This window comes from Hemitrygon akajei, chromosome 11, assembly GCF_048418815.1.
Source record: "Hemitrygon akajei chromosome 11, sHemAka1.3, whole genome shotgun sequence".
Taxonomy (NCBI): Eukaryota; Metazoa; Chordata; class Chondrichthyes; order Myliobatiformes; family Dasyatidae; genus Hemitrygon; species Hemitrygon akajei.
In genome coordinates this window covers 164,660,002-164,684,599 of record NC_133134.1, presented here as the reverse complement: position 1 = coordinate 164,684,599, position 24,598 = coordinate 164,660,002, and the positions used below count along the sequence as shown (strand labels likewise).

The 24,598-nt window shown below is 42.4% G+C and overlaps 1 protein-coding gene across 2 annotated transcripts in view; it reads right to left on the bottom strand.

Moving 5' to 3' along the window:
* Window positions 1-24,598, bottom strand: part of LOC140736234 (serine/threonine-protein kinase 3/4) — a 198,565-nt gene that overhangs the window by 64,984 nt on the left and 108,983 nt on the right. For both annotated transcript variants that reach the window (XM_073062153.1, XM_073062154.1), the window contains one exon: window positions 4,067-4,221. In XM_073062153.1, coding sequence (XP_072918254.1) covers window positions 4,067-4,221 — 155 coding nt within the window. The remainder of the gene's footprint in view (window positions 1-4,066; window positions 4,222-24,598) is intronic.

Here is a 24,598-nt window from a genome sequence, read left to right as displayed (position 1 = left end):
ACTGTGTTGTGACGGTTAGCGTGACATTATTACAGCTCAGGGCTCTCCCGAGTTCAATTCTGGTGCCATTCTGGAAGGAGTCTCTGTGAATCCTCCCCAGGGAATGTGTGCGTGTTTCTCCGGCTGCTCCGGTTTTCTCCCATAGTTCAAAGACACACATTGGTCACCGGAAATTGTTCTGTGATTAGGTCAGGGTAAAATTGGGGTTGTGTTGTTGCTGCGGAGGCGCACTTTGAAAATTTGGAAGGACTCGCTCTGCACCGTGTTACTAAATAAATAACTGAGCCTAGTTATCTGAGTGATCAGAAGCACTGTGCCACAAGCAGTTCTGGTTGCAAAGTTTGGCACAAGGATGCAGCTTTGCGTCTGTAATCCAGAGAGTGTATCGCCTTCAGAGGTGGTGCAGGAATCCGAGACAAAAGACTTTCTAAATGGTCTCTGATGTCACTAAGCACTAAATGAGCCAAAATTGATAACACTTAAAATTTGCAATATAGACATCGGAAGTTAAAAAAAAAGATTTATAAGGATTATAACACAGCTGAAAGATTGAAACTATCTGGAAAGGTTGACCAGGTTGGATCTATGTTCTCTATATGAGATGAAACTATGGGCGGATTCCATAAAATCTGAAGGCATTTGAAAAAGTCAGATGTCTGTCAGTCGTGCAAGCAGAAAGAAACGTGGAATTTGTTACTGAGAAGAGTGGTGGTGGCAAATGGAATCGAAGGCTTGGGAAGGAAATCAGAAATGTGCGTGAGGAAGATATAGGCAGAAGTCTATGTTGTTAGAGAAGACGAAGAATGGTGGGAAGAGGCTTGCAGATTACAGAGCTCTGTTGAAATCTTCCCACTTTTACATTCAATTCTCCTGGCAACAAACGAACAATATGGTGTAGTTTCCCTTTTTACTTGCTATTCCTGCAGAGCAGCTTTTTGCTCATCATTGCTTAGGACACTCAGATTCTTAAAAGTTGTTTGTAAAGTGTGAACGTGACTTCTGTTGCCAGAGGTGGTGTGGTGTGGCACCCATTCCGGTTGTTAATACAAATGATACATTTTACATTACGCTTCAATGAACATGTGGTGAATTTACTCAAGGAACACAGCAGGGAGAACAAGGAAGCCCGCAAGTGTCACCACAGATTCTGGTGCCAACAATGTGCATCAGAACACAAGCAAATTAACTACAGAACAAGTCTCTTTCTCCCCTCCCTCCCAGTGACACACCCACACAGTGCTCCAACCTCAGAAAAGGCTGTCTCTGGGTCTCCAGCTGACAGTAGGCTTCAGGTGGGACCACTCAATCCCATCTAATGCCAACTCTTCCGATCGTCTCCCCTATTCCAATCCACAGCCTGACTAACTTCGGAGACAAGAAGTTCATCTACTTCTACTGTTAAACTCACTAGGGCTTAAAAGCTCTTCTGAGCAGCACCATTACAACCGACTGAGCCAAACATAACAGGAATTGTCTAGAACACTGATAGTCGCACCACTGAAAGCACCCCATCTGGAAGCACAGCTTGGCTTGGCAACTGCTTTGCCCAAAACTGCAGCGCTGTAATTGCACCCCCGTCCATCACAAAAACCAACCTCCCCTCCATTAACTCCATCCACAGTGCCTGCTTCCTCAGGAAAGTGGGCAGTAATGAAGGAGCCCTCACCCATCCCGGAATTCTCTCTGCTCCCTCCCTCTCGAACAAAGGATACAAAGGCTTGCAGTCACGTACCATCAGACTCAAGGATGGCTTCTTCATGACTCTTGAATGGGCCAGGTGAGCTCCTGAATTCACAATCTCCCTCGTCTTTACCGCAGCTTTCTCTGACCTGTAATGCTACTCTGCATTATTCTTCCCCCCCACCCCCCCACAGTCCCTTTTATAGAACATACAACAATACAGTAAAGGAGCAGGTCCTTCAGCCTATGATTAAGATAACGACACTTAATCCCATCTGCCTGCACATGGTCCACATTCTCTGCATATTTATGCACCTATCTAAGAGTGTCTTGAACACCTCTACTGTATCTTCCCCCGCCACTGCACCTGGCACCGACCACCCTCTATAAAATGAGACCATCCCACTCATCTTCGAACTGCACCTTCTAGTGCATGCCCTCTAGTATTAAAAATTTCCATAACAGTGACTGAGGCCTCCATCGGTCAGGGTTGACCATGGATATTGCATCCTAGCTGTCCAGATGTGCAAGCCTGGTCAGTACAACATCAAGAGCAAGGTGCTGCCCATGTAGCAAGCTTCCCCTCTCCACCCGTGATGAACCCAAAGGAACAGCAGAGACCGATACAGTTTGGCACCAGCAGCAGCACAGGAGTTGCCAGTCAGCATTGAACTCAATGTAGTCTTAGTGACTCCAGCTCCAAAATTTTCCCCAGGATTTACCCCAGAATCCTTCCCCATCAGTGTGTATGGCAGACATGGTTTGACATCAGTTTTTCTTCTACACAAACAGCCAACTATGGTTGATCTGCCCAATCCATAAACACACCGGCATGCCTCAAGGCTATGTGCTGAGCCCTCTTCTGTACTCCCTTTTCACCCATGACTGCGTTCCTGTACATGGTTCTAATTCCATAATCAAGTTCGCAGACGACACCACAGTGGTTGGCCTGATCAGAGGGGATGACGAGACAGCCCACAGGGACAAGGTCCAGCACCTGGCCGCGTGGTGTGCCGACAACTACCTGGCCCTTAACACACAGAAGACCAAGGAGATCATCGTGGACTTCAGGCATGCTAGGAGCCACATTCACGTCCCCATCTACATTAACAGAGCTATAGTGGAGTATGTATCAAGCTTCAAAAACCTTGGTGTCCACATTTCCGATTATCTCACCTGGTCCCTGAACTTCTCCTTCCTGATCAAAAAGGTGCAACAGCGCCTTTATTTCCTGATTTCCTGAGAAGCATCAAGAAAGCTCACCTCTGTCCCAGGATACTGATGGACTTTTACTGCTGTACCACTGAGAGCATACTCACCAACTGAATCTCAGTGTGGTATGGCAATTGTCCCGTATCGGAACGCAAAGCACTCCAGCGAGTGGTGAAAACTGCCCAGTGGATTATCGGCACCCAATTGCCCACCATTGAGAACATCTACCATAAACGCTGCCTGGGCAGGGTGAAAAGCATTATCAAGGATACATCTCACCCTAACCGTGGACTTTTTACTCTCCTCCCATCTGGCAGGCGCTAAAGGATCCTCCGCCCCTGCAGGCTCAGGAAGAGCTTCTTCCCTGAGGCTGTGACCCTGCTGAACCTCACATCACAGCACTAAGCAGTATTGCACCCATATTGTACTGTCTCAGTACTTTTATATTTGTGCGCTGGAGCACTTACTTTTTATTCGTAGTTATTTTGTAAATAACACTACTCTTTTGCACTTCTGGTTAGATGCTAACTGCATTTCATTGGCTTTGTATCTGTACTCAGCACAATGACAATAAAGTTGAATCTAATCTTAGCTAGTAATTGAGTTATCTGGCGCATTGAGTCTGCTCCACCATTCCATTAAGGCTGATTTATTTTCCCTCTCAACCCATTTTCCTGCCTTCTCCCCTTAACCTTTGAATCCTTAATAATCAAGAACTAGCAAACTCTGCCTTGAATATATAAAAAAAACACTTGGCTGTCTGTGGCAATGTACTTCACAAATTTTGACCCTTGGAAATAAATGACAGGTGTCTATTTCTGCTTCTGATAATTTTATCAACTTCTTACAGATATCCTCTCAGCCTCTGACACTCCAGAAAAAAACAAGCCAAGTTGTCCACCTTCCTCTCATAGATGTAGCCTAAACAGAGCTTTAAAAAGCTGCAACATAACGAACTGCCTCTTGAAATCAATGTCTCAACTAAAAAAAGGCAAACATGCCTTTTGTACCACCCTATCAACTCTCTGCGCCATGATGGACAAGTGTTTGGAATGATCTATCCGGATGGCACACAAACAAATCAACTCCACTGTATCTCAATATATGACAATAATAAACCAATTACAATTTTTCTAGTTGTCAGAAAATAATTAGGAGCCTTTACATTACTCACAAATTCAAAGTCACCATCCTGTGGCACCTTCCAGTTATCAGATGAGCCCTGAACTGCGTTTCGATTACTGTGGCTGTTGGCTTGATTCTCTTTTTCCTTCTGCTCAAAGTACTCCAGGAAGGACGGTTTACTCTGCTGTATCGTCTCATCTTTCTCTGTGAAATTAAAGAAAAATATTTAGTGAGATAAATTACATTCTGGGAAGGCAGCTCAAAGAATCAGATTTAATATCAGCGGCATAGTGCTGTGCAGAAGTCACATATATGGAAAGGACGCCCATGACTTTTGCACAGTACCGCAGTAATTTTATGTATCGCACTGTACTGCTGCCGCAAAAAAACACATTTCCTAACATGTGAGTGATGATGAACCTGATTCTGATGTGGGTCTCTATTGTGGACTGAGAGTGGGAAGGGGGAAGGAAGAGCGGATGGAGTGGGAAGCACCAGAGAGACATTCTGTAATGATCAATAAACCAATTGTTTGGAATCAATTGCCTGATGTCTCAAAGCTGGGTGTGTTTGGACATGCGCCACCCTTTGCCCCAGCACTCCTTCTCTGCCACTTGTCCCACACCCCTCCTGCAGCAGTCCACCCTCACCATTCCCAGCTTGCTCTCCGCTCCACAGTGCTGAGCAAAAAACTTGCATGTATGAGCCTAAGACTTCTGCATAGTACTTATGTTGTGAAATTTGCTGCTAAGCGGTGAAGACTGAGTCGTTCCCTACAACCTTTCAGTGTGAAGCAGCGTTCTAGATGTAAGAAAATAGGAAGTTTACACCAGCCACCGAGGAAGCTATCCAGCAACTGCATCGTGTCCTATCACTCGGTAAAAACAATGAACTGCAACATTACTCTATATATCTACTTCACCCTACACCCCTCTGGAGAACAAAAGTTGATCAATTTGATTCAAAATTAACAAATTTATCTGATGTCAATTGTCATGTGCAGAAAAAAATGTCCTAATTTCTCCTTCCTCTACATGCAGGACTGTTAGCTGACTTTGCTTCTGAAAAGCCTGGTTGTAGACTCTGCCTCCATTACTAGTCTTTACCAAATTAAAAAGCTTGTTCCCTTTTCTACACTAATAGTTAATGATTAGTCACCTCTACATTGATATGTCAAAACATAGGGAAATGCGCCATTTGCATCAAATCAAATCAAATCAGCGAGGATGTGCTGGGGCAGCCCGCAAGTGTGGCCACACTTCTGGCGCCAACATAGCATGCCCACAACTCACTAACCATAACTGTAACAGTACACCTTTGGAATGTGGGAGGATACCAGAGCACCCAGAGGAAGGCAAACATACTTACTCCTTACAGACAGCGTCAGGAATCAAACCCTGACTAGTGATCACTAGCACTGTAAAGTGGTTGCTTTAAACTGCTACTCTACTGCACTCAGATATCATTCTAATAAATACCTGGGATGTGGTGAACAGAACTGCTCACCTTACTCCAAGCAAAGCCTAATCAGACCATCATCTAGCCGAACCACCAACGAATGCATCAGTTTATTCAATATAACACCACCATAAGACATAGAAAGCTATCAAACTCTCCTCACACTGACCTGCATTACATTAGCCCTGCGTTACAAAGTCTTCATCACTCCCTATCTTGCAACATCCCCCTTGATGTCATCAGCATCAGGCTTCTGGATTCCTGGATTTTTCCCGAATGTTGCTCTACCTACGATGCAGAAAAGTGCACCTCCTCCAGAGCGCGATGATATGAAATATGTGGGCTGATGAATTACGTTGGGTTGGGCTGCCTAGTCTCCGGAGAGAACAGATGAGCCAGACTCAAGTTGATGAGCAAAAGATACAAGGGGCATAAAGAATACTTACATTTTTTAAAAAAAACAGAACATGGATAAGATCTGGAACTCTCTGGCTGAGGATGGTGGAAAATTGTCAGAGAGCGAAACACACACCTACAGAATCCCTGAAGTTAGAAATTGTCCGAGGGAATGCCACTGTGTCTGTGTCTCTTTGGATTATTCCCCTTTCTTGGTCCAGAGAGGCAGATTTATTGGTAGAATTTATCTAACGGTCCACTTTTAATTACACACCAAGTGATGGCAACAATAAATTTACATAGTGCTTTTAACACAATAAAAATGCTTTACAAGAGGATTAGTTTTTTATATTCATTTCAGAGATACAGTGTGGTTATGGTTACAAAGAGTTCATGCTGTCCAACAACATCCACATGACCAACTAACCTACTAACCCACATCTCTGGGATGTGGAAAGGGAACTGGAGCACCAGGAGGAAATCCTACCAACTCCTTACAGACAGTGTCGGGATTGAACCCAGGTCACCGGCTCTGGAATAGCGTTACATTAATCACTATACCGTAACATTTCAAACGGGGGCTGTGGTCAGCGAAGCAGGCTGGAGGTTCAGTCAAAGGCTTCAAATCAAAACAGCTAAAACCACAGTTTGCAGCAGAGAAGAAGAGTTATGTGATGTGACGTGACATCTAAAGCAGATGAAAGATTTCATAGTATTTCCAGCTGCCTGCTGTTTACAGACAGGAGGAAAGAGGCAATGAATGGCTTTGAAACATGCATGAGGGCTTTAAAACTGAGGTGCTGGTAGGAGAGCACGTGGTTAAGGAGAATTTTGTATAAATTCAAGTTTATGTAGGAAGGAAGACATGTGTATATACACTGAAATGTTTTTTGATATTGCAGCAAACTGTCTCTAATGCTGAACTAAGAGGCTAACTTATAGAGGTTCCCAATTTAGGGAGTCATACAGCATGGAACCACCCCTCTGGCAGAACTAGTCTCAGTTGTCTACATTACGTCCATATCCCTCTGAACCAGGGGCTCCTATGCCACACACCCCTGCTCTAAACCTTTCCTTTTCACGTACCTGTCCAAGTGCTTTTTAAATGTTGTTACTCTACCTGTCTCAACCATGTTTTCTGTCAGCTCATTCCGTATACGGACCACCCTCTGGGTAGAAACGTTCCTATTAAATCTCACCCCCTATCTTTCCTCTCCCAATTATTCCTATATTTTTCAGCAGTGCTCATATCAAGCACTTTTTCAATATTAAAAATTAGTAGTCACAGGTACCAAATAGATCAGGTTATAAAGAGTTTCTGGCACATTGGTCTTCATAAATCAGGGTACTGAGTACAGGAGCTGGGATGTTATGGTGAAATTGAATAAGATGCTGGTGAGGCCATATTTGGAATATTGTGTGCAGTTCTGGTCACCTACCTACAGAAAGATATCAATAAGATTGAAAGAGTGCAGAGAAAATTTACAAGGATGTTGCCATAACTTGAAGACCTGAGTTACAGAGAAAGGTTGAATAGGTTAGGATGTTTTTTCTCCGGAGCACAGGAGATTGAGGGGAGATTTGATAGAGGTCAAATTATAAGTATAGGTAGGGTAAATGCAAATGGGTTTTTTCCACTGAGATTCAGTGAGACTACAACGAGAGGTCATGGGTTAAGGGTGAAAGGTGAAATGATCAAGGGGAACACGAGGGGGAACTTTTTCACTCAGAAGGTGGTGAGTGTGGAACGAGCTGCCAGCAGAAGTGGTGGATATGAGTTTGATTTCAACACTTGGGAGTAATTTAGATAGGTACATAGATGGGAGGGGTATGGATGGTTGATGGAACTAGGTAGATTAATAGCTCGGCTTGGACTCAATGTTCTCTGACTCGAAGCTTACCATTTATGAATTCCTTTTACCATGACTTGAGAACTACCACTGATAATTTAAGAAAGATGAGTTAGCCATTAATTTAAATTAAGGGAGTGGAAAGTAGTTTGAATTAATGATCTTGATCCATCATTTCCATTATGGATATATGTTCCCCTCTAAATTCACACAGAGGAAGAAGATAACTGTTAAAATATAGACAGACATTTGCACTAATAATTTGCAAATTTATAGATAACCAGATGAGAGGAGATGTAATCCATTGTTGCTAGTCTATACTTTCTTCATCTCATTATAGATATTTAAGTTCAATTTCATTGTCATTCAACTGTACACGTGTATACAACGAAATGAAGCAATGTTCCTCTGGGACCAAGGTGCAAAACACAGCACATATACCACATACGGCACATAAAACAGATGTACAAGTTGACATAAAGTTCATATACGACAAACAGTTAGACATACAACCGTATCATGCTATTGCCTCTATCAGTGGTAGCAGGGCGCTCAGGTTTTAAACTTCAATCCTCCGTAAGTAAAAATGTAGAAACATTTGGAGACACATAAAAAGGGAATGGAATTATTTATTTTCAATCTACTGGCCTTGACACTCAGAGGCTTGGGCTATATCATTACATTTTTTGTAACCGTTTCCCGCTGTCATAATTATATGTTCTGCGTGTCGCGTGTGACTGTTGGTTCTGTGTTTTGCACCTTGGCCCCAGAGGAACACAGTTTCATGTGGCTGCATTCATGTGCATGATTGAATGATAATTAAACTTGAAGTTGATCTGGGCCACTAAAGTGCTTTGTGCGCATAAATTTCCTTACTATTTCTGCATGTGTCCTCATGCAGTTCAATATATCGATAGCTTTGAAAAGCATTCTGAAATAGGAGTGCAAAGTTTGGCATTGGTCTTGTAGAATTACAGCTCGAGTGTGAATCAGCTAATGAATTCCTGGCAAGCTTCCACTGTAGAATCAGGTCACTCAACAATGACACCCAGCAGGAATGGGAACAGGGCTTTGACAAATTGTGATAGATACATCACAGAAGCAGGCCATTCAAGCCAGTGCACTCATTTAGGCTGTGCATCATGGTAAACCTCAACTTTAGTGGGTCAGCTTAGGAACAGCAAGCGAGGATGTAACACTGCTCAGCAGAACACGCTTGGAATACTGTGGGCAGTTTTGGGCTCCTTCTCTGAGAAAGGATGTGGCATTGGAGAGGGTCCAGAAGAGGTTCATGAGAAAGATCCCGGGAATGAAAGGATGGAAGGGTTAACATGAGGAGTTTTGATGGCTCTAGGCCTTTACTCGCTGGAGTTTAGAAGAATGTGGGTGGGGGGATAATCACATTGAAACCTATTACATGTTGAAAAGGCCTAATAGAGAGGATGCTTCCAATGGCGGGACAGTCTGGGACCAGAGAGCAAAGCCTCAGAATATAAGGACTCCCCTTTAGAACAGAGATGAGGAGGAATTTCTTCAGCCAGAAGGTGGTGAATCTGTGGATGACTGTGGAGACCAAGTCACTAGGTAAATTTAAAGTGAAGGTTGACGGGTTCCTGATTAGTCAGGGCGTCAAAGTTTAGGGGAATAAAGCAGAAGAATAGGGTTGAGAGGGATAATAATTCAGACGTGATGGAACGGCAGAGTAAATTTGATGGGCCAAATGGCCTAGTTCCACTCCTATGTCTTACGTTATGAAATATTCAACGAGTATACCGATTAGGTGGCAGCACCAACCGTTAGTGCCACAGTATTAGGACCCTGTATCGAGATGATTGGGCACTAAGTGCCTGTAGAAGTGGAAACTGGATCAATCAGGACTTTCGTAAGGTTTTGTAACTCGATAGTTAATTGCGGTTAAATAAGCTGCCAGGTGGAAGGATAAAGTACGGTAAATGGGAATGAAAGGATTTACTCTGCTTGGAGTTTACCTGCACTCACCGAGTCAAATGACTTCCTTTTGTACCTCATGAATCTGCTTCGTGCAGATACATTAAAAAATCTATGCCTTTCATTTCCTGATCTTCTCAGTGGCAGGAGGAAAGATACAGGATTAGTGACAGATGAAGCAATTACAGAAATCAATTTAACAGTTGAATTAAATATTCTCAGAGAAATAAAGAAGTTTGAAAAGTTGTCTTGATCCTGCTTGGGGAGATAAATGCGAAGGTCTCCTTTATCAGCAGCTTAACAGCTTCGGAACTGACATTTGCTGGCCAGTGTAAAAGCAAAGCCTGCAATAAATCTGACAGAGCAGCTTCTCTGCAGTCATTTGGAGACCGTCTAAATCCAACACAATCACATCACAGATAACTACAATCAGCTTCATTTCCTGAAATAAGTAACAAATGCACATCCAACAGTATTTTCACTGAGACTTGAATCAAAGCCAATGTCTCTTATGGAATTATCAACGTAGCGAGACACAACAGGCGTCTTTCACTGACATTTCAGTGAAGTGCAGTGTGACGTTCCCTACAATACCACTCGAAAAGTGGAAGAATTCCCTGCAGAACTACTACAGATTCTGTCCTCATCATCTTGAGCTGTGTCTAAACTATCCAACTAGGATACAGTGGATCAGAATTTATGGCGAGGCATAAAAACATGCAGAAAATCCTGCAAAAGAAACCTTGCAGAAAACTGTTCAGAATCCTCAGCATCTGAAGGGTGAAGAGTGAACTGAAAATTTCATTTGACAAAATCATATCTCAAACTTAAATGTCTCTTCCCTTTCAGATATAGCATGTTACTGTTTTTAAACATTTTGTTAAGCAAGGTTGAGATAGACACCAGCCACATTAACTACTGAATAAGCTCCTGCTGTAAGCACCACTAAGAGTTATACAGAATAGTACAGTGCAGCACAGGAACAGGCCCTTCAGCCCACAATGTTGTGCTGAATCAATTAAATTAGTAATCAAGTAACTAACTAAACTAATCCCTTCTGTTTACACAAAATCCATATCCTTCCATTTTCTTCACATTCATGTGCCTATCGCCTGTCTAAATGTCTCTTAAGAGTCGTTAATGTTTCTGCCTCTCAACCACCAAGCACCCACAACTCTAGTAAAATAAATCTTGCCCTCACATCTCCTTTGAAATTACCCCCCCTCACCTTAAATGCATGCCTTCTGGTTTTAGACGTTTCAACCCTGGTTCAAAGATGCTGTCTATCTGTAGCTACGCCTCTCATGATCTTATAAACCTCTGTCAGATCTTCCCTCAGCCTCCATAGCTCCAGAGAAAACAATCCCCAAGTTTGTCCAACCTCTCGTTATAGCACACGCCCTCTGATCTAGGCAACATCACGGTAAACCCCATACCTTCCCGGCCTTCATTACACAGTGCATTAGAAGTTTATTTGTGATTTTGTAATGAGTCAGCTAATAAAACTGAGCATTACTACCAAGAGTTCACCAATCCCATACTCTCTTCAGCTTCATTATATTTTGCAGTGCAAGTTCGTATGTGATATTGTCGTTTACAGACATCTGGCTAAAAGTAACTCACGTCCAATTAAAACCAACTTCCAGCCAAATGACACACTGAAATGTCGCTGATCTACACTGCGGTCCAAAGCTCCAAATTTAAAATTCTCGGCCAGATAAGAGACCGCAGGTACTGGACTCCGGAACAACAAGCAATCATGCTCAACCCCACTAGTTTGCTCCAGCAGATTGCTCATTGCTCAGAAATTCTTGTTTTTTTCTTAGTATCTCCTCTTCTCTGCACTGATCGCAGCCCAGTCTCCTGTACTTTGTACACATATACATCCAACTGCTCCTGAGCAGACAACAAAGTTCCTGAGATCTCGTTCAGGAATTTCCTCCATATTCCCTTCCATTTCAAGGACCCTATAACTTGCATTCTCAATATTATTTATTTTTCTTTTTGTATTTGCACAGTTTGTCATCATTTCCACACTGGTTGTTTATCTATCTTCCTGTGTAGTTTTTCACTGAGTATACTGTGTTTCAAAGTTCACAGTAAATTTATTAAAATACATATATGCCACCATATACAACCCTGAGATTCATTTTCTTGAAGGCATACTCAATAAGTATAATAACCATATTAGAATCAATGAAAGACCACACCAACAGGGTGGACGACGAGTGTGTAAAGACAACAAACTGTGCAAATACAAAAAGAAAAAGAAGAATAAATAAATGAACAAACACAACGTACATAAATAAATAAATAAGCAGGCAAGCGATAAATAATCAGCACGTGAGATGAAGAGTCCTGGAAAGCGTGTCCATAGGTTGTGGGAACATTTCAGTGATGAGGCAAGTGAAGTTATCCCCTCTGGTTCAAGAGCCTGATGATTTAGGGGTAATATCTGTTCCTGGACCTGAGGCTGCTTTGCTTTCTTCATAATTGCACTTATGCGCTGGGCCCAGGACAAGTCCTCTGCAATGATAATACTGAGGAATTGAAAGTTGCTGACACTCACCACCTCTGCTCACGGACTTCTGGTTTCCTCCTCCTGAAATCAATCAGCTCTTCGATCTTGCTGACATTGAGTGAGTGGTTGTTTCTGTGGCATCACTCAGCCAGACTTTCAATGTCCCTCCTATATGCTGATTCATCACCACCTTTGATTCGGCCAACAACAGTGGTGTCGTGAGCAAACTTAAATATGGCGTTGGTGCTGAGCGTAGCCATGCAGTCATAAATGTAAAACCAGTAGAGTAGGGGCTATGCACACAGCCTTGTGGTGCACCTATGCTGCTGGAGATTGTGGAGGAGATGCTGTTGCCAATTCCAAACTAACTGGGGTCTGCAAGTGATGAAATGGAGGATCCAATTGCACAAGGTGGTACTGAGGCCAAAGTCTTTAAGTTTATTGATTAGTTTTGAGGGGATGATAGTATTGAATGAGGAGCTGTAGTCAATAAAGAGCATCCTGGTGTATGTATCTTTGCAGTCCAAATGTTCCAGGTTTGAATGAAGAGCCAAATGAAATACCATCTGCTGTGGACCTGGTGTGACTGTAGGCAAACTGGAGCTTCTCAGGCAGGAGTTGATATTCTCCATCTCCAAAGATACAGTACATTTCTTTCTAACTACTGAGAATGTGCTTAAGAAATAAACCTCAGGCTGGTATATGGTGACATACATGTACGTTTACTTTGAACTTTGAACATCCTCTCCTTTTGGAACACCACCTGTCTGAGGGCACCCCTTCTAAAACCAGTCTTTTTCTTGATCTACGGTTACGATGAAGGTGTTACATGAAAATACATCCTGTCCTTGCTTCCAGACAAAGGGTCTCAGCCCTATGGACGCTGCCTGGCCTGCTGTGTTTTGTGTGTGTATCCTGTCCTTGCTTGCTTGCCTTTACTTGTGCAGTAGGTAGCTCGGTTCTAGAATGTGTAAACACTGAATGGTTAAGGCACTTAGCTTAGATGCTTTCAGAAGGAAACGAGCTTTGCACATTCAAAGACATAGCAATACAAGCAGAAATGCTTTATACATTAGATGTGATTCTCCAAACTCTGATAACTATGAAAGACTTCAGTTGATATGTCAACAAAAGAGCCGGTCATTAAAAAAAAAACAGGCTCTACCTCTTTCTCACATCCACAAACAATCAGCTATCCTGGCGTTGTCACCATGTTTGAGGTTGCATGTGTTCTGGGTTCTGGTTACTCTCCTTTTTGCAGTTTTTGAGCGGTTTGATCAGGGTGCTTTGATGAAGACTGGCTCTGCGGCCTGCAATCAACTAGTGGTGCGGTTCTGACCTGAGCTGAATACTACTGGACTCCTGGTTTGATGTCTACGTGTTGTTCACCTGCTTTTTGCTGTTTGTGCATTTTGTTCCTTTCTCGCGCATAGGGTGTTTGATGTTTTCTTTGAACGGGTTTCATGATGTTTCTGTTTTGTGGCTGCCTGCAGGAGGATGAACCTCAAAGAGTTGTACACTGTATATATACTTCAATAATAAATGTACTTTGAATCTCTGAATTTGGAGAAATTAGTATGTAAGAACCATGGCCTGAAGTTTCACTATGCTCACAAAGTTTTATTCATTTACTTATTTATTGAGATACAACGCAGAACAGGTCCACCAGCCCTCTGAGCCGCCCCTCCCAGCAGTCCCTCAACTTAGCCTGTGTAGTGGCATCAGCACTGGACTTTGAGGTGGATGGACCCGAGTTCTCAACCTGGGCAGCAGCAGTATCTGCACAGAATTAAGGCCTGGCAATCTACTTCTCTATCTTGCCAGAAAAGCTCGATGGACAATTACACTATCCTTAGGGTTGCCATGAGTCAACGACAACTCGATGGCACTCAACACGATCACAGTACAATTTACATCGGCCAATTAACCTACCAACCATCTTTGGACTGTAGGAGGAAACCAGAGCACCAAGAAGAAACCCACACGGTCACAGGGAGAATGTACAAACTCCCTACAGACGTCGGTTTCAGTAAATTTAAGTACAATAAATCCTGACTTTGTTATATTAACAATACTCAAGAGATTATAAATGTTTAAGCCACACACACATTACTCACAAGCTGACTATGAAATTTGAAAGTACCTTGCATTATGCAAACCCAATTAATGAAATCTTGATTTCTATGACAGGAAAATGTGTTCTGAACAATCTAGCCATACTTCACAGAACAAGAAATGCCTTAACAATCCCATGTTAATAGCAACTATTGGTTGTCATACTCAATATGATAAATGTTGGTACTTAATCGCAAGAATATTAATGTAAGTGATTTAAATGTGTATGTAAATCTCCATGACTAGCCATGGTCATTGCTGCCTTCAGAAATGAAAATTCGCTGCATTTAAAAACTTAAATTTCCAATTCATACATAAAACCCTAATGGAAATGAGGTCCCAATTTATTTATTTAGAGATACAATGCAGAACAGGCTCTTCTGGCCCAATGAGCCACACTGCCTAGCGACCCACCTATTTAACCCTAGCCTAATCACAGGACAAGTTACATTGACCAATTAACCTACGAAGTGGTACACCTTTGGACTGTGGGAGGAAACCCACCCACTTCAACAGGGACAACATACAAACTCCTTGCAGACGGCAACAGAATAGAAGCCCAAACTCCGAAACATCCCGAGCTGTAATAGCATCACGCTAATCACTAACTATCATGGTGTCTAATAATTTCATTTCATTTAATTATCTGATTTTGGATAACAGGCTATTTTTTTTTAAAGAAACATTATTCTTCTCCACAAGGAATCCAATTGAACAGGGAAAAGCATAACCTGCTCATTTCAGTTCTCTTACATTCTGCTAAAGATTCTCTCAAGTCTTGAGCAACATATACAAAATGCAGGAGGCACCCAGCCAATCAGGTAGCATCGATGGTTCAGACCAAAACCCTTCATCAGGGCTGGAAAAGGAGGAGTGCACAAGCCAGATAAGATGATTTCCCGCGTTTACTGCCTTTATGAACAGTGGTCACCTTAAGTGCGTTGCTAGTATGTTCAAGATTGTTTAATGTGATTTTCAGTACGCAAGTATAAAGGAGAATGAAATAGTTGCTACTCCAGATCCAATGCAGCACAAAAAACAGAGTAAGATAAAGAACAAAATAATAAAAAAACACAATAAATACATAAGATAGCTTACAGACAGAGATTGATTGTACGTCCATAAAGTGATGCCCGCTGGTGGCATAGTGGCATCAGCGCCGGACTTTGGAGCGAAGGCTCCCAAGTTCGAATCCAGCCGGCTCCAAAAAACCTGGTGAGGGATGGGCTCTGCCAGGTTTCAGACGCCCAAGACACACCGTATGATGAGCAATCACCAAAAAGATCGGTGCAAAAAGCTTGTCGTGACGGCGCCCCGACAACTCCACCAGGAGTTAAGGGCACGCGCGCACACACACAAAGTGACACTAGGCACAGGAGTGTCTACATAAGGTGACTGACAGAAAGTGATAAAGTAGTGGTGGTTGGGGGTGTTAAGGGGCAAGTTAGTGGGTGGAGGGGTTGATCAGCCATACTGCTTGGGGCATGTTGCTGTTTATGAGTCCTGGCATGGATCATACACAGCCTCCTCCCTGAAGAGAGTGGGACAAACAGTCTGTGAGCAGGGTAGGTGGGATCCTTCATGATATTTTGTTTTGCTATTTTTAAAAATGTAACTATCTAATTATTTATCGATCTATTTATTTTGTGATACCGTGTGCAGTGGTCACTTCCAGCATTTCAAGCCAGATTGCGCCTGCAATCCCCAACAAACCCGATTAACTCTAACCTAATCACAGGACAACTTACAATGACCAATTAACCTTACCGGTGTGTCTTTGGACTATGGGAGGAAACCAGAGCACCCGGGGAAACCCAGGCAATCCACGGGATTGTTAATAGCTCTACAGATAGAATTTTTAGTTTCCAAGATATGCGGGTTTCAGATCTACTCAATCCTAACAACCATCCAAGGTGTAACTAGAGTTAGCGGTCTGGATATCATTTCTGACGTCTGTGATCCACTGTCATCAACCTTTACCAGTGGCTTCACCCATCTTTGTCCATTCTTCTGTTATATTGTTGACCAATGCTTTCAGTTCTATTTCATAGCACTCAAAGCCAACCTCTGGTTTAGACCATAAGATATAGGAGCAGAATTAGGCCATTTGGCCCATCGAGTCTGCTCCGTCATTTCACCATGGCTAATTGATTTCCCTCTCAGCCCCAATCTCCTGCCTTCGCCCCATATCCCTTCATGCCCTGACTTTATTAAGAATCTATGAGGAATGAGGATGTGAATGGATCATTTAAAATTAAGCTCATCCTAACCTCATTACGAGTTATGATGACCATATATTTGCCGTCCTACACGTCCTCTCAGATGAATGATACTTTATTACGGTATAAATGTTTATGGGGTGGAGGGTGGAGATTACCGGAGGTGGTACAAACCGCTTCTTCCCTCTGTTAGCCTGCAGGTCACCATTGGACAGGTGTAGCACCTGCCTAGACCCCCGATCAGGGTCACATGAAGCCATGGGTTCAGCTGATGGATGGCCGTATGAGTAGTTGGTACATATCACAAGTCCTGGTTATGTGACCTATGACAACAGGCAATCTCTGAAGAGTATTGATAATGACTGGGGTCACCCGTCTTGTAAAGACACTGCCCAGAAGACAACAGTGGCAAACCACTTCTGCAGAAAAATTTGCCATGAACTATAATGGTCATGGATAGAGGGAAGACCATGATTGCCCATGTCATATAACACGGCACATAATGATGATAATAAATGTTCCGGAGAATTATCCTGGGAAAGAAAGGGTTAACATATGAGGAGTGGTTGATGTCTCTTGGCTTGTACTTGCTGGAGCTCAGCAGAATGAGGAGGTACCGCATTGAAACCTACCAAAGTATGGATAGAATGATCATGTCAAGGTTTCCAATAGTGGGAGAGTCTAAGACCAGGGAGCACAGCCTCGGGGTAGAAGGATGTCCTTTGAAAAAAGACATGAGGAGTAATTAGTTTCTTTAGCTGGAGGGTGGTGAATCTGTGAAATTCATTGCAACAGGTGGCTGTGGAGGCTAAGTCATTGGGCATACTTAAAGCGGAGGTTGATATGTTCTTGATTAGTAAGAGCATCAAAGGTTACGAGGAGAAGGCAAGAGAATGGGGTAGAGAGAGAAAATAACTCAGCCATGATCGAATGGAGGAATAGATTCAATGGGCGGAATGGCCCAATTCTGCTCTTATGGACATCTTTCTGTATGTAAAACATGTTACTGTTTATTGTACATATAATCATTTTACTGGTGTACTGTACACTGTATATCAAGGAGAAATGCATATAGTTTATAGAACAATCTTACTGTATGTAAAGGTGCTGTATGTGAACTATGTTGTATATAGGCATCTTCATATGAATGCCTTTGGTCTAATCTCCCCAGTAGAGTCTCTGTAAGCTGTTTTAGAGTTCCACCAACCAAATTCTGGCTAATTTAAATTACAATCAGACTTCATCAGTGATCTGCTTGAAGCTTTTGCCTGAAGGAAATCATAGACTCTGCTGTACGCAGTCGAATGGTGAGAAATATCCATTCTTCAGACCTACTTCCATAACATCAGCAATGACTGCTTACGTACATCTTTAATAATTTACTTCTTCTACAAGCTCTCAATTTAGAAAAAAAATATTTACAATCAAAAATTATATTGAGCTGAGAAGTTCTAGCATTTGGCATATAGTGTATAAGATAATAGCCCAACTAGAAACATCTCCAATATATAAAAAGGTACAACTGGACGTCAATTTGTACAACATTATTTATTACTTCGTGATGTCCCACGTGTATTCTGATAAATTGAGCTTGTTTGCCTGAACTCGGGTCACTGCTGTAATGTAAGAATCACAGTGGTCAATTTCCTCACAGCAATATCCACTTGAAAGGAGGAACCAGATGATTTATCGTTCATCTTCTTTGAGGAACAATTATTGGCATGTAAAGTGACGACAGCAAGAAATAGGCAGTTCCAATGCAGACAGAATGAAAGAATAAGTTGGTTTAAGGTTTCTGTTGAGTACAGAAGGGCACATGTCCGGATACAAGATGGGCTGTTATTTTCTGGGCCTGGGCTTGTAACAATGGGGGAGATCACAGATGAGCCACAATGGGAATGGGAAAGGGAATTAAAGAGGCAGGCGACTTTGGGCATCAACTCTTGGTTAATGGTAAAACTCCATGGCATTAAGAAAAGACTGAGAACCTTTGTGTTAGAGGGAAATAAAAATCTGAAATCCGTAAAGGTCACCTCTAACAGAGGAAAACCTGCTGGCTTTATCTAGCTTCACAGTCAAGCTACACAATTTGGCCAACTTTCCTATTTAATAAACAAGAGAAAATCTGCAGATGCAGTAAAAGTCTCGGCCTGAAACATCGACTGTACTCGTTTCCTTACATGCTGCCTGGCTCGCTGAGTTCCTCCTGCATTTTGTGTGTGTTTCCTATATCATAATTCACTTCAGAAGAGAAGTAGTGCACAAGCTCCTTTCTTCATTAACTGTTGGAAGGGTTGACTGCTTCAAATTCCTAGCAGTGAACATCACCAATAGACTGTCCTGGTCCAAACACATAGACAGTAGGGTCAAGAAAGCTTACCAACAACTCCACTTCATCAGTATGCTAAAGAAATCAGGCATGTCCCTGTGAAAACCAACCAATTTTTATTAATGCACCATAAAAAGTAGTCTATCTAGATAGATAATACAAACGTTTGTAATTAGGTATTGCAACTGCTCTGCTCATGACAGCTCAGTGCACCATGGAAACCAATCTCTCCTCCATGAACTCCATGTACTTAGTCAAGAAAACAGCATCAACGACCGCCCCCACCAAATCCTCTATTCCCTTTCACTTTGCATCAAGCAGAAGATACAATACTCTGAGAGCATGTACCTCCAAGGCTCAAGCACAGCTACTATCCCACTGTCAACAGACTTTTGAACAGACTTCTTGTATAAGCTAGACTCAGACTCGACATTGGAATCTACATCTTTATGATCTCACACTTTGTTTACCGGCACTCAACTTTCTCTGAAGCTGTTACACTTTATTCTGCATTATTATTGTCTTACCCTGTTCCACCTCAATGCCCTGTGGAGTGATCTGATCTGTATGCAAGTCAAGCTTTTCACTGTATCTTGGTACATGTAACAATGATAAACTAATACATTTATACATCCTTTTTAGAAGAACTCAACTGGCATTAGAGCAGCATTTGATCAACAAAGCCAGTGAAAACTGTTATTAATGTATGAGTTTCTATCTTATTAATCTTTAACTGTCCTCTAAAATGCCTGTTATCCCAGATGTCTCCAATTGTCCAATAATCTTGTCCACGCTGAGATCTCAGGCAACTCACGGTGGACAAAAAAGATGACAGCCAAGTTCAGAGTGAATAATACATCAAACAATAACAGCCACCATCACACCTCCCAATGCAGAGCAGTTCTTTCTACTTTGATTAACCATGCAAAAATTATTATTTCGGACCCGGGAGTCTCCCTGGGGAAATAAGGTGACTATGCATGATGTTCCTACAGAATGGCTACAAGGTGAAGGAAATCAATCGGGCCCTTAAAAAGGCCAACGGAAGAAAACAGGAAATCTAACAACAAGGAGGAACCCGTCACTACCATTTGTCTTCCCTGTATTTTCAGAGTTTCTGGAAGGATTGCCAAGTTCCTGAAGAAATACCAGATTAATACCATCCACAAACCCGTAAGGAAGCTCAAATCAGTTTATGTGGGTCAAAGATGACCTGGGACTCAGGTTGGCTGGCGTTTACAGGATTTCCCGTGAATGTGGAGCAGCTAGGCAGGATGTGTGGTGGAAACCCGCATCAAGGAGCACGGAAGGTATATCCATTTGGGTTACTGGGAGAAACTGGCGGTAGCAGAACACTGCATTCACATTATCCATAGGATTGACTTTGATGGCATACTGTAATGCGCCAATGGCTTTTGGGACCACCTGGTGAAGGAAGCTAATGAAATATAACTAAGGGGAAAGAATTTTAACAAAGACAAGTATCTCACTCCAAGTAAGAACTGGAATTCGATTGTAAACAAGGTGGGAGAGCGGAATTCTGATTAGATGAGGAATAACCAATCAGGAGGGATGGACTACAGAGGTATAAATACCACCAGACTAGTCATGCCCGGGCATCATCCTTGATGAAGATGGCAGAGTTAGTCATCAAAACATTGGTTATAATTGATACCTGTACCTGACTGGAAGCCCGAGAAGAGCTTATTCGTCATACTCGCCAGGAAAGCACTTGATCCTTTTTTGACATCAAACATGTTGTCTAACCTCTCAGATTTTCCAGCAAAGTGTGTATACATTATACAATCTTGAGATTCATCTCCTTACAGGCAGCCGCAAAGAAACTCAATAGAACCCATTAAAAAAAGACCATCAAATACCCAAGGTTCAGGAAAAAAATTGTGAAAATAATAAAAGTAAGCAAATAACATTCAGATTGGAAGTTCTGAAGAGCATTCGGACCAGTTAAGATTTAATTATTTACTGTTTTGGTGATACAGTGGAGTGTTTTCCCTGCCAACCTTTCAAGCCATGTTGTCCCAGCAACCCCCAACAAACCTGATTAACCCTAACCCAATCATGGGACAATTTACAATGACCAATTAACCTACTCGGTACATCTTTGGAATGTGGGAGAAAACCAGAGCACCCAGGGAAAACTCACATACTCCACAGACAGACCTCTTACAGAAAATACAAGTGCTTCACTGTGAAATTTTATATTCCAGGACTGTAGGGCCTATTAAACATCACAAATAATGTTTATGAAATTCTAAATGAGAGTCATAAAATAAATCTTCATAAAACCATACTGAAATCTCAAAGTACATTAAATTATGCAAATCTAAAATTAAAACTTGATTTCTGTCTCACACTATGTCCAGAATGGTGCAATCTAACCACACATTACCCAAAAAGAAATGCCTACCAGGCCTTTTTACTGTTAATGATACGCTGTCACTCCCGAGCAGGAATGAACACAAACAAGAGAAAATAGGGAGAGCTGTGAGATGTCAAATTCTGGTGGGACAGATAGAGAAAACGTCAAGGACTTTAGAAGCAAGAAAGATGCTGGGAGGATTTAGCAGGTCAAGCAGCATCTGTGGAGGTCAATGTTTCAGAATTGAGAGTGTAGGTGGAACTATATAGAAATGAGAGGGAGGGGAACAGGCTGATGGGCGATAGGTGGAACCAGTGGCGGTGCGGGGAAATGAAAGGCAGACGAACGCAGGTGGAGAGGGAACATGAAACATGTGGCCCTTCAACCCACAATGTTCTGCCAATCCTTTAGCCTACTCCAAGATTACTTTAACTCTTTCCTCCTATACTCTTCCCTCTTTCCTCATTTTTCTATTATCCATGTGCCTACCTAAGAGCCTCTTAAAGACCAGTTACACTCCCTCCACCTGGTTCCACCTGCCCACGACCCAGACACCCATCTGCCTTGGTGTTTCTCTCTCGCTTCACCTTTCCCAACTCTGCCTCCCTCAGTTCCGTTTGCCCACCACCCTTCCTTTACCTGGTTCCACTGATCAGCTACCAGACCTTGCCTCACCCCTCATTCTCATTTCCACATAATGGCCTTCTTTCCTCTGCACACACCCCTGATGCAGGGTCTTGACCTAAAACATCAACCTTCCTTCTGCCTCCACAAATGGTGCTTCACCTGCTGAGATCTTCCAGCAGTTTGCTTTGTTGCTCCTGATTCCAGCATCTAGTCTCTTGTGTCTCCACAAGCACTGATATATGAGTATCCATCATCAATGACCCCACCATCCAGGTCCAACTCTCTTCTCACTGTTTCCATCAGGGAGGTGGTACATGACCCACACCACCAGGTTCATATCATCCCTCAACCATCAGGCTCTTGAACCAGAGAGGATAACCAGAGAGCTCTCCAACACTGAACTGTTCCAACAAACTTTAGACTCACTTTCCAAGGACTCTTCATCTCATGTTCTCGATATTTCTATTATTATTTTGGGTTTTTTTGTATTTGCAGTTTGTTGCCTTTTGCACATTGGATGTTTGCTCATCTTGTGTGTGGTTTTACATTGATTTTATTGTGCTTCTTTGTATTTACTGAATTCCTACAACAAAATGAATCTGAGGGTAGTATATGGTGGACATGGATAATAAATTTACTTTGAACTTTCTGAACTTTGGGCTGCAAATCCACACCTTGGTGAAATTGATGAGAGGGAAATAGGCTGTCAATAGCACATTAACTACCTGTCAACAGACGTTAAGCTAACTGGCTGACACTTCCTTGCTTTCTATCCCCCTTCCTTCTTGAACAAGGCCAATGTTTAAGTTTAATAGCCTTTGGTTATAAAGCTCCATGTCTCTCATCCTGTTAAAACAGATTTCAGTGCCATTTAGCCATTTGAGCTTCAGGCCCAATGGGCTGTACAAGTCCTCTTGTTTCATTCTGTGACCTTGACATTAGCATTCTAAAATAATTATTCTTTTTGACAGTATACCCAGCTGAACAGAGCAAATACAATGTTCATTTTAGCCCTCCTGCACTCAGATAAAGGTCTATTTCTTTATATCCAAGGCCTTTGATAAAAACAATGATTACCTACTTAGTCTCTCCCTCCACAGGCTCAACTTAACCTGCTGTTTTTCACTTTTTACTTCATGCTAAACTATTTTCTCACGCAATCCTTCGTCAACTGTGGCTCTGTTCGTAGAGATGTCACTGGTGAGTCAGAAACACAGCAATGGTCTGAGGATGAAGGAGATTAGCTCACAGTTCTGATCTCATACCATTCTGCCTACATATCAGTATTGTCATTGGGATGCTGTACTTCAACGAGATCCTGCCTCACCTTACCTGCAGATGAAATCTTCATAAGTACTGTTTCCTAGTGTAATGCCCTGTTAAGATTTGTATTGCTATGCTGTGAGGTACTTTCTTTTAGCAGTTTTCTGTAGAAGGTTCTTGATTAGCCAGGGCATCAAAGGGTATGGGAAGAAGGCAGGGAGGTGGGGATGACTGGAAGAATTGGATCAGCCCATGATTGAATGGCAGAGCAGACTCGAGGGGCTGAATGGCCTACTTCTGCTCCAATATTTTATGGTGTTATGGTACTGTTAAGTGTGTTTAGGCTTTAGCTAAAGATAAGGAGCCATGTTGTCCAACTTAGGAATGTTGTGTCAGCCAATTGTAACTTTCTGCCCAGTGGAAGATTCAAGACAGATGGGTGGGATCAGATTTCTGAAGGACAGCAGTGTGATTTGTTGCCTTTTTGGCGGGAGCTGTGGAGTGGGCACAAGGGAAGATGCCTCAGAATGCCACTGGAAGTAAAGTTCCCATTGTAAGAAGTGCTTTGTGCAGATGAATGGCTCCGAGGAAGAAGGGGCAATACTCCTGACAGAGCCTGCTCTTTTGAGGTGGTCTTCGAGGGAAGTTTGGAATGTGGCAGATGCTTTCACGCAGTCCATGGGTCCAGTGCATGAGTAAAGTGGTACACCGACTACTCCAGAAACGAGCTCCAACATTTATGTGCACATTGGACTGGTTTAGCTGAAATGGGCCCCTTTATTTTTCTTTTCTTTTTCTGTAACTCTTAAAATTGAAATTTGGAAATACACTTTCTTTGTAATTTTATGCTGGTGTACAATCTGTCATTTCTGGGCCACCGATAATTGTGTATGGGCAGTACTCACACAGCATTTACTACAATTTATGTTCCTTACTTGGAACTTTCCTGTTTGGTTGAAGCAACCCTAGACATATATTGTTTATGAAAGGTGACCTTCCCACTGCTGAGTCACGTGACTGCTAGCAGAGTTAGCTACCAAGTCAAGTTTGTACTCAAGCCCCAGTGAGAGGGTTACACTAGATAATGTATATGGAATTCTGATGGACCTCCTATCTTCTAGCTTCCATAAGCACATATCCCTATATCCTGATCTGCACTTTCTTATGCATTCAGTGGAAGTTTATTAGGTACAGGAGGTACCTAACAGAGTGGCCACTGAGCGTATGTTGATGGTATTCTGCTGTTGAAGCCCATCCAACTCAAGGTTCAAAGTGTTGTATGTTCGGAGATGCTCTCTGCACACCACTGTTGTAACATGTGGTTACTTGTGTTACTGTCACCTTCCTGCCAGCTTGACCCAGCCTGGTCATTCTTCTCTGACCAAGGTGTTCTCACCCACAGAACTGCCACTCACTAGATTTTTTTTTTGTTTTCACACCATTCTCTGTAAACTGTAGAGACTGTTATGCATGAAA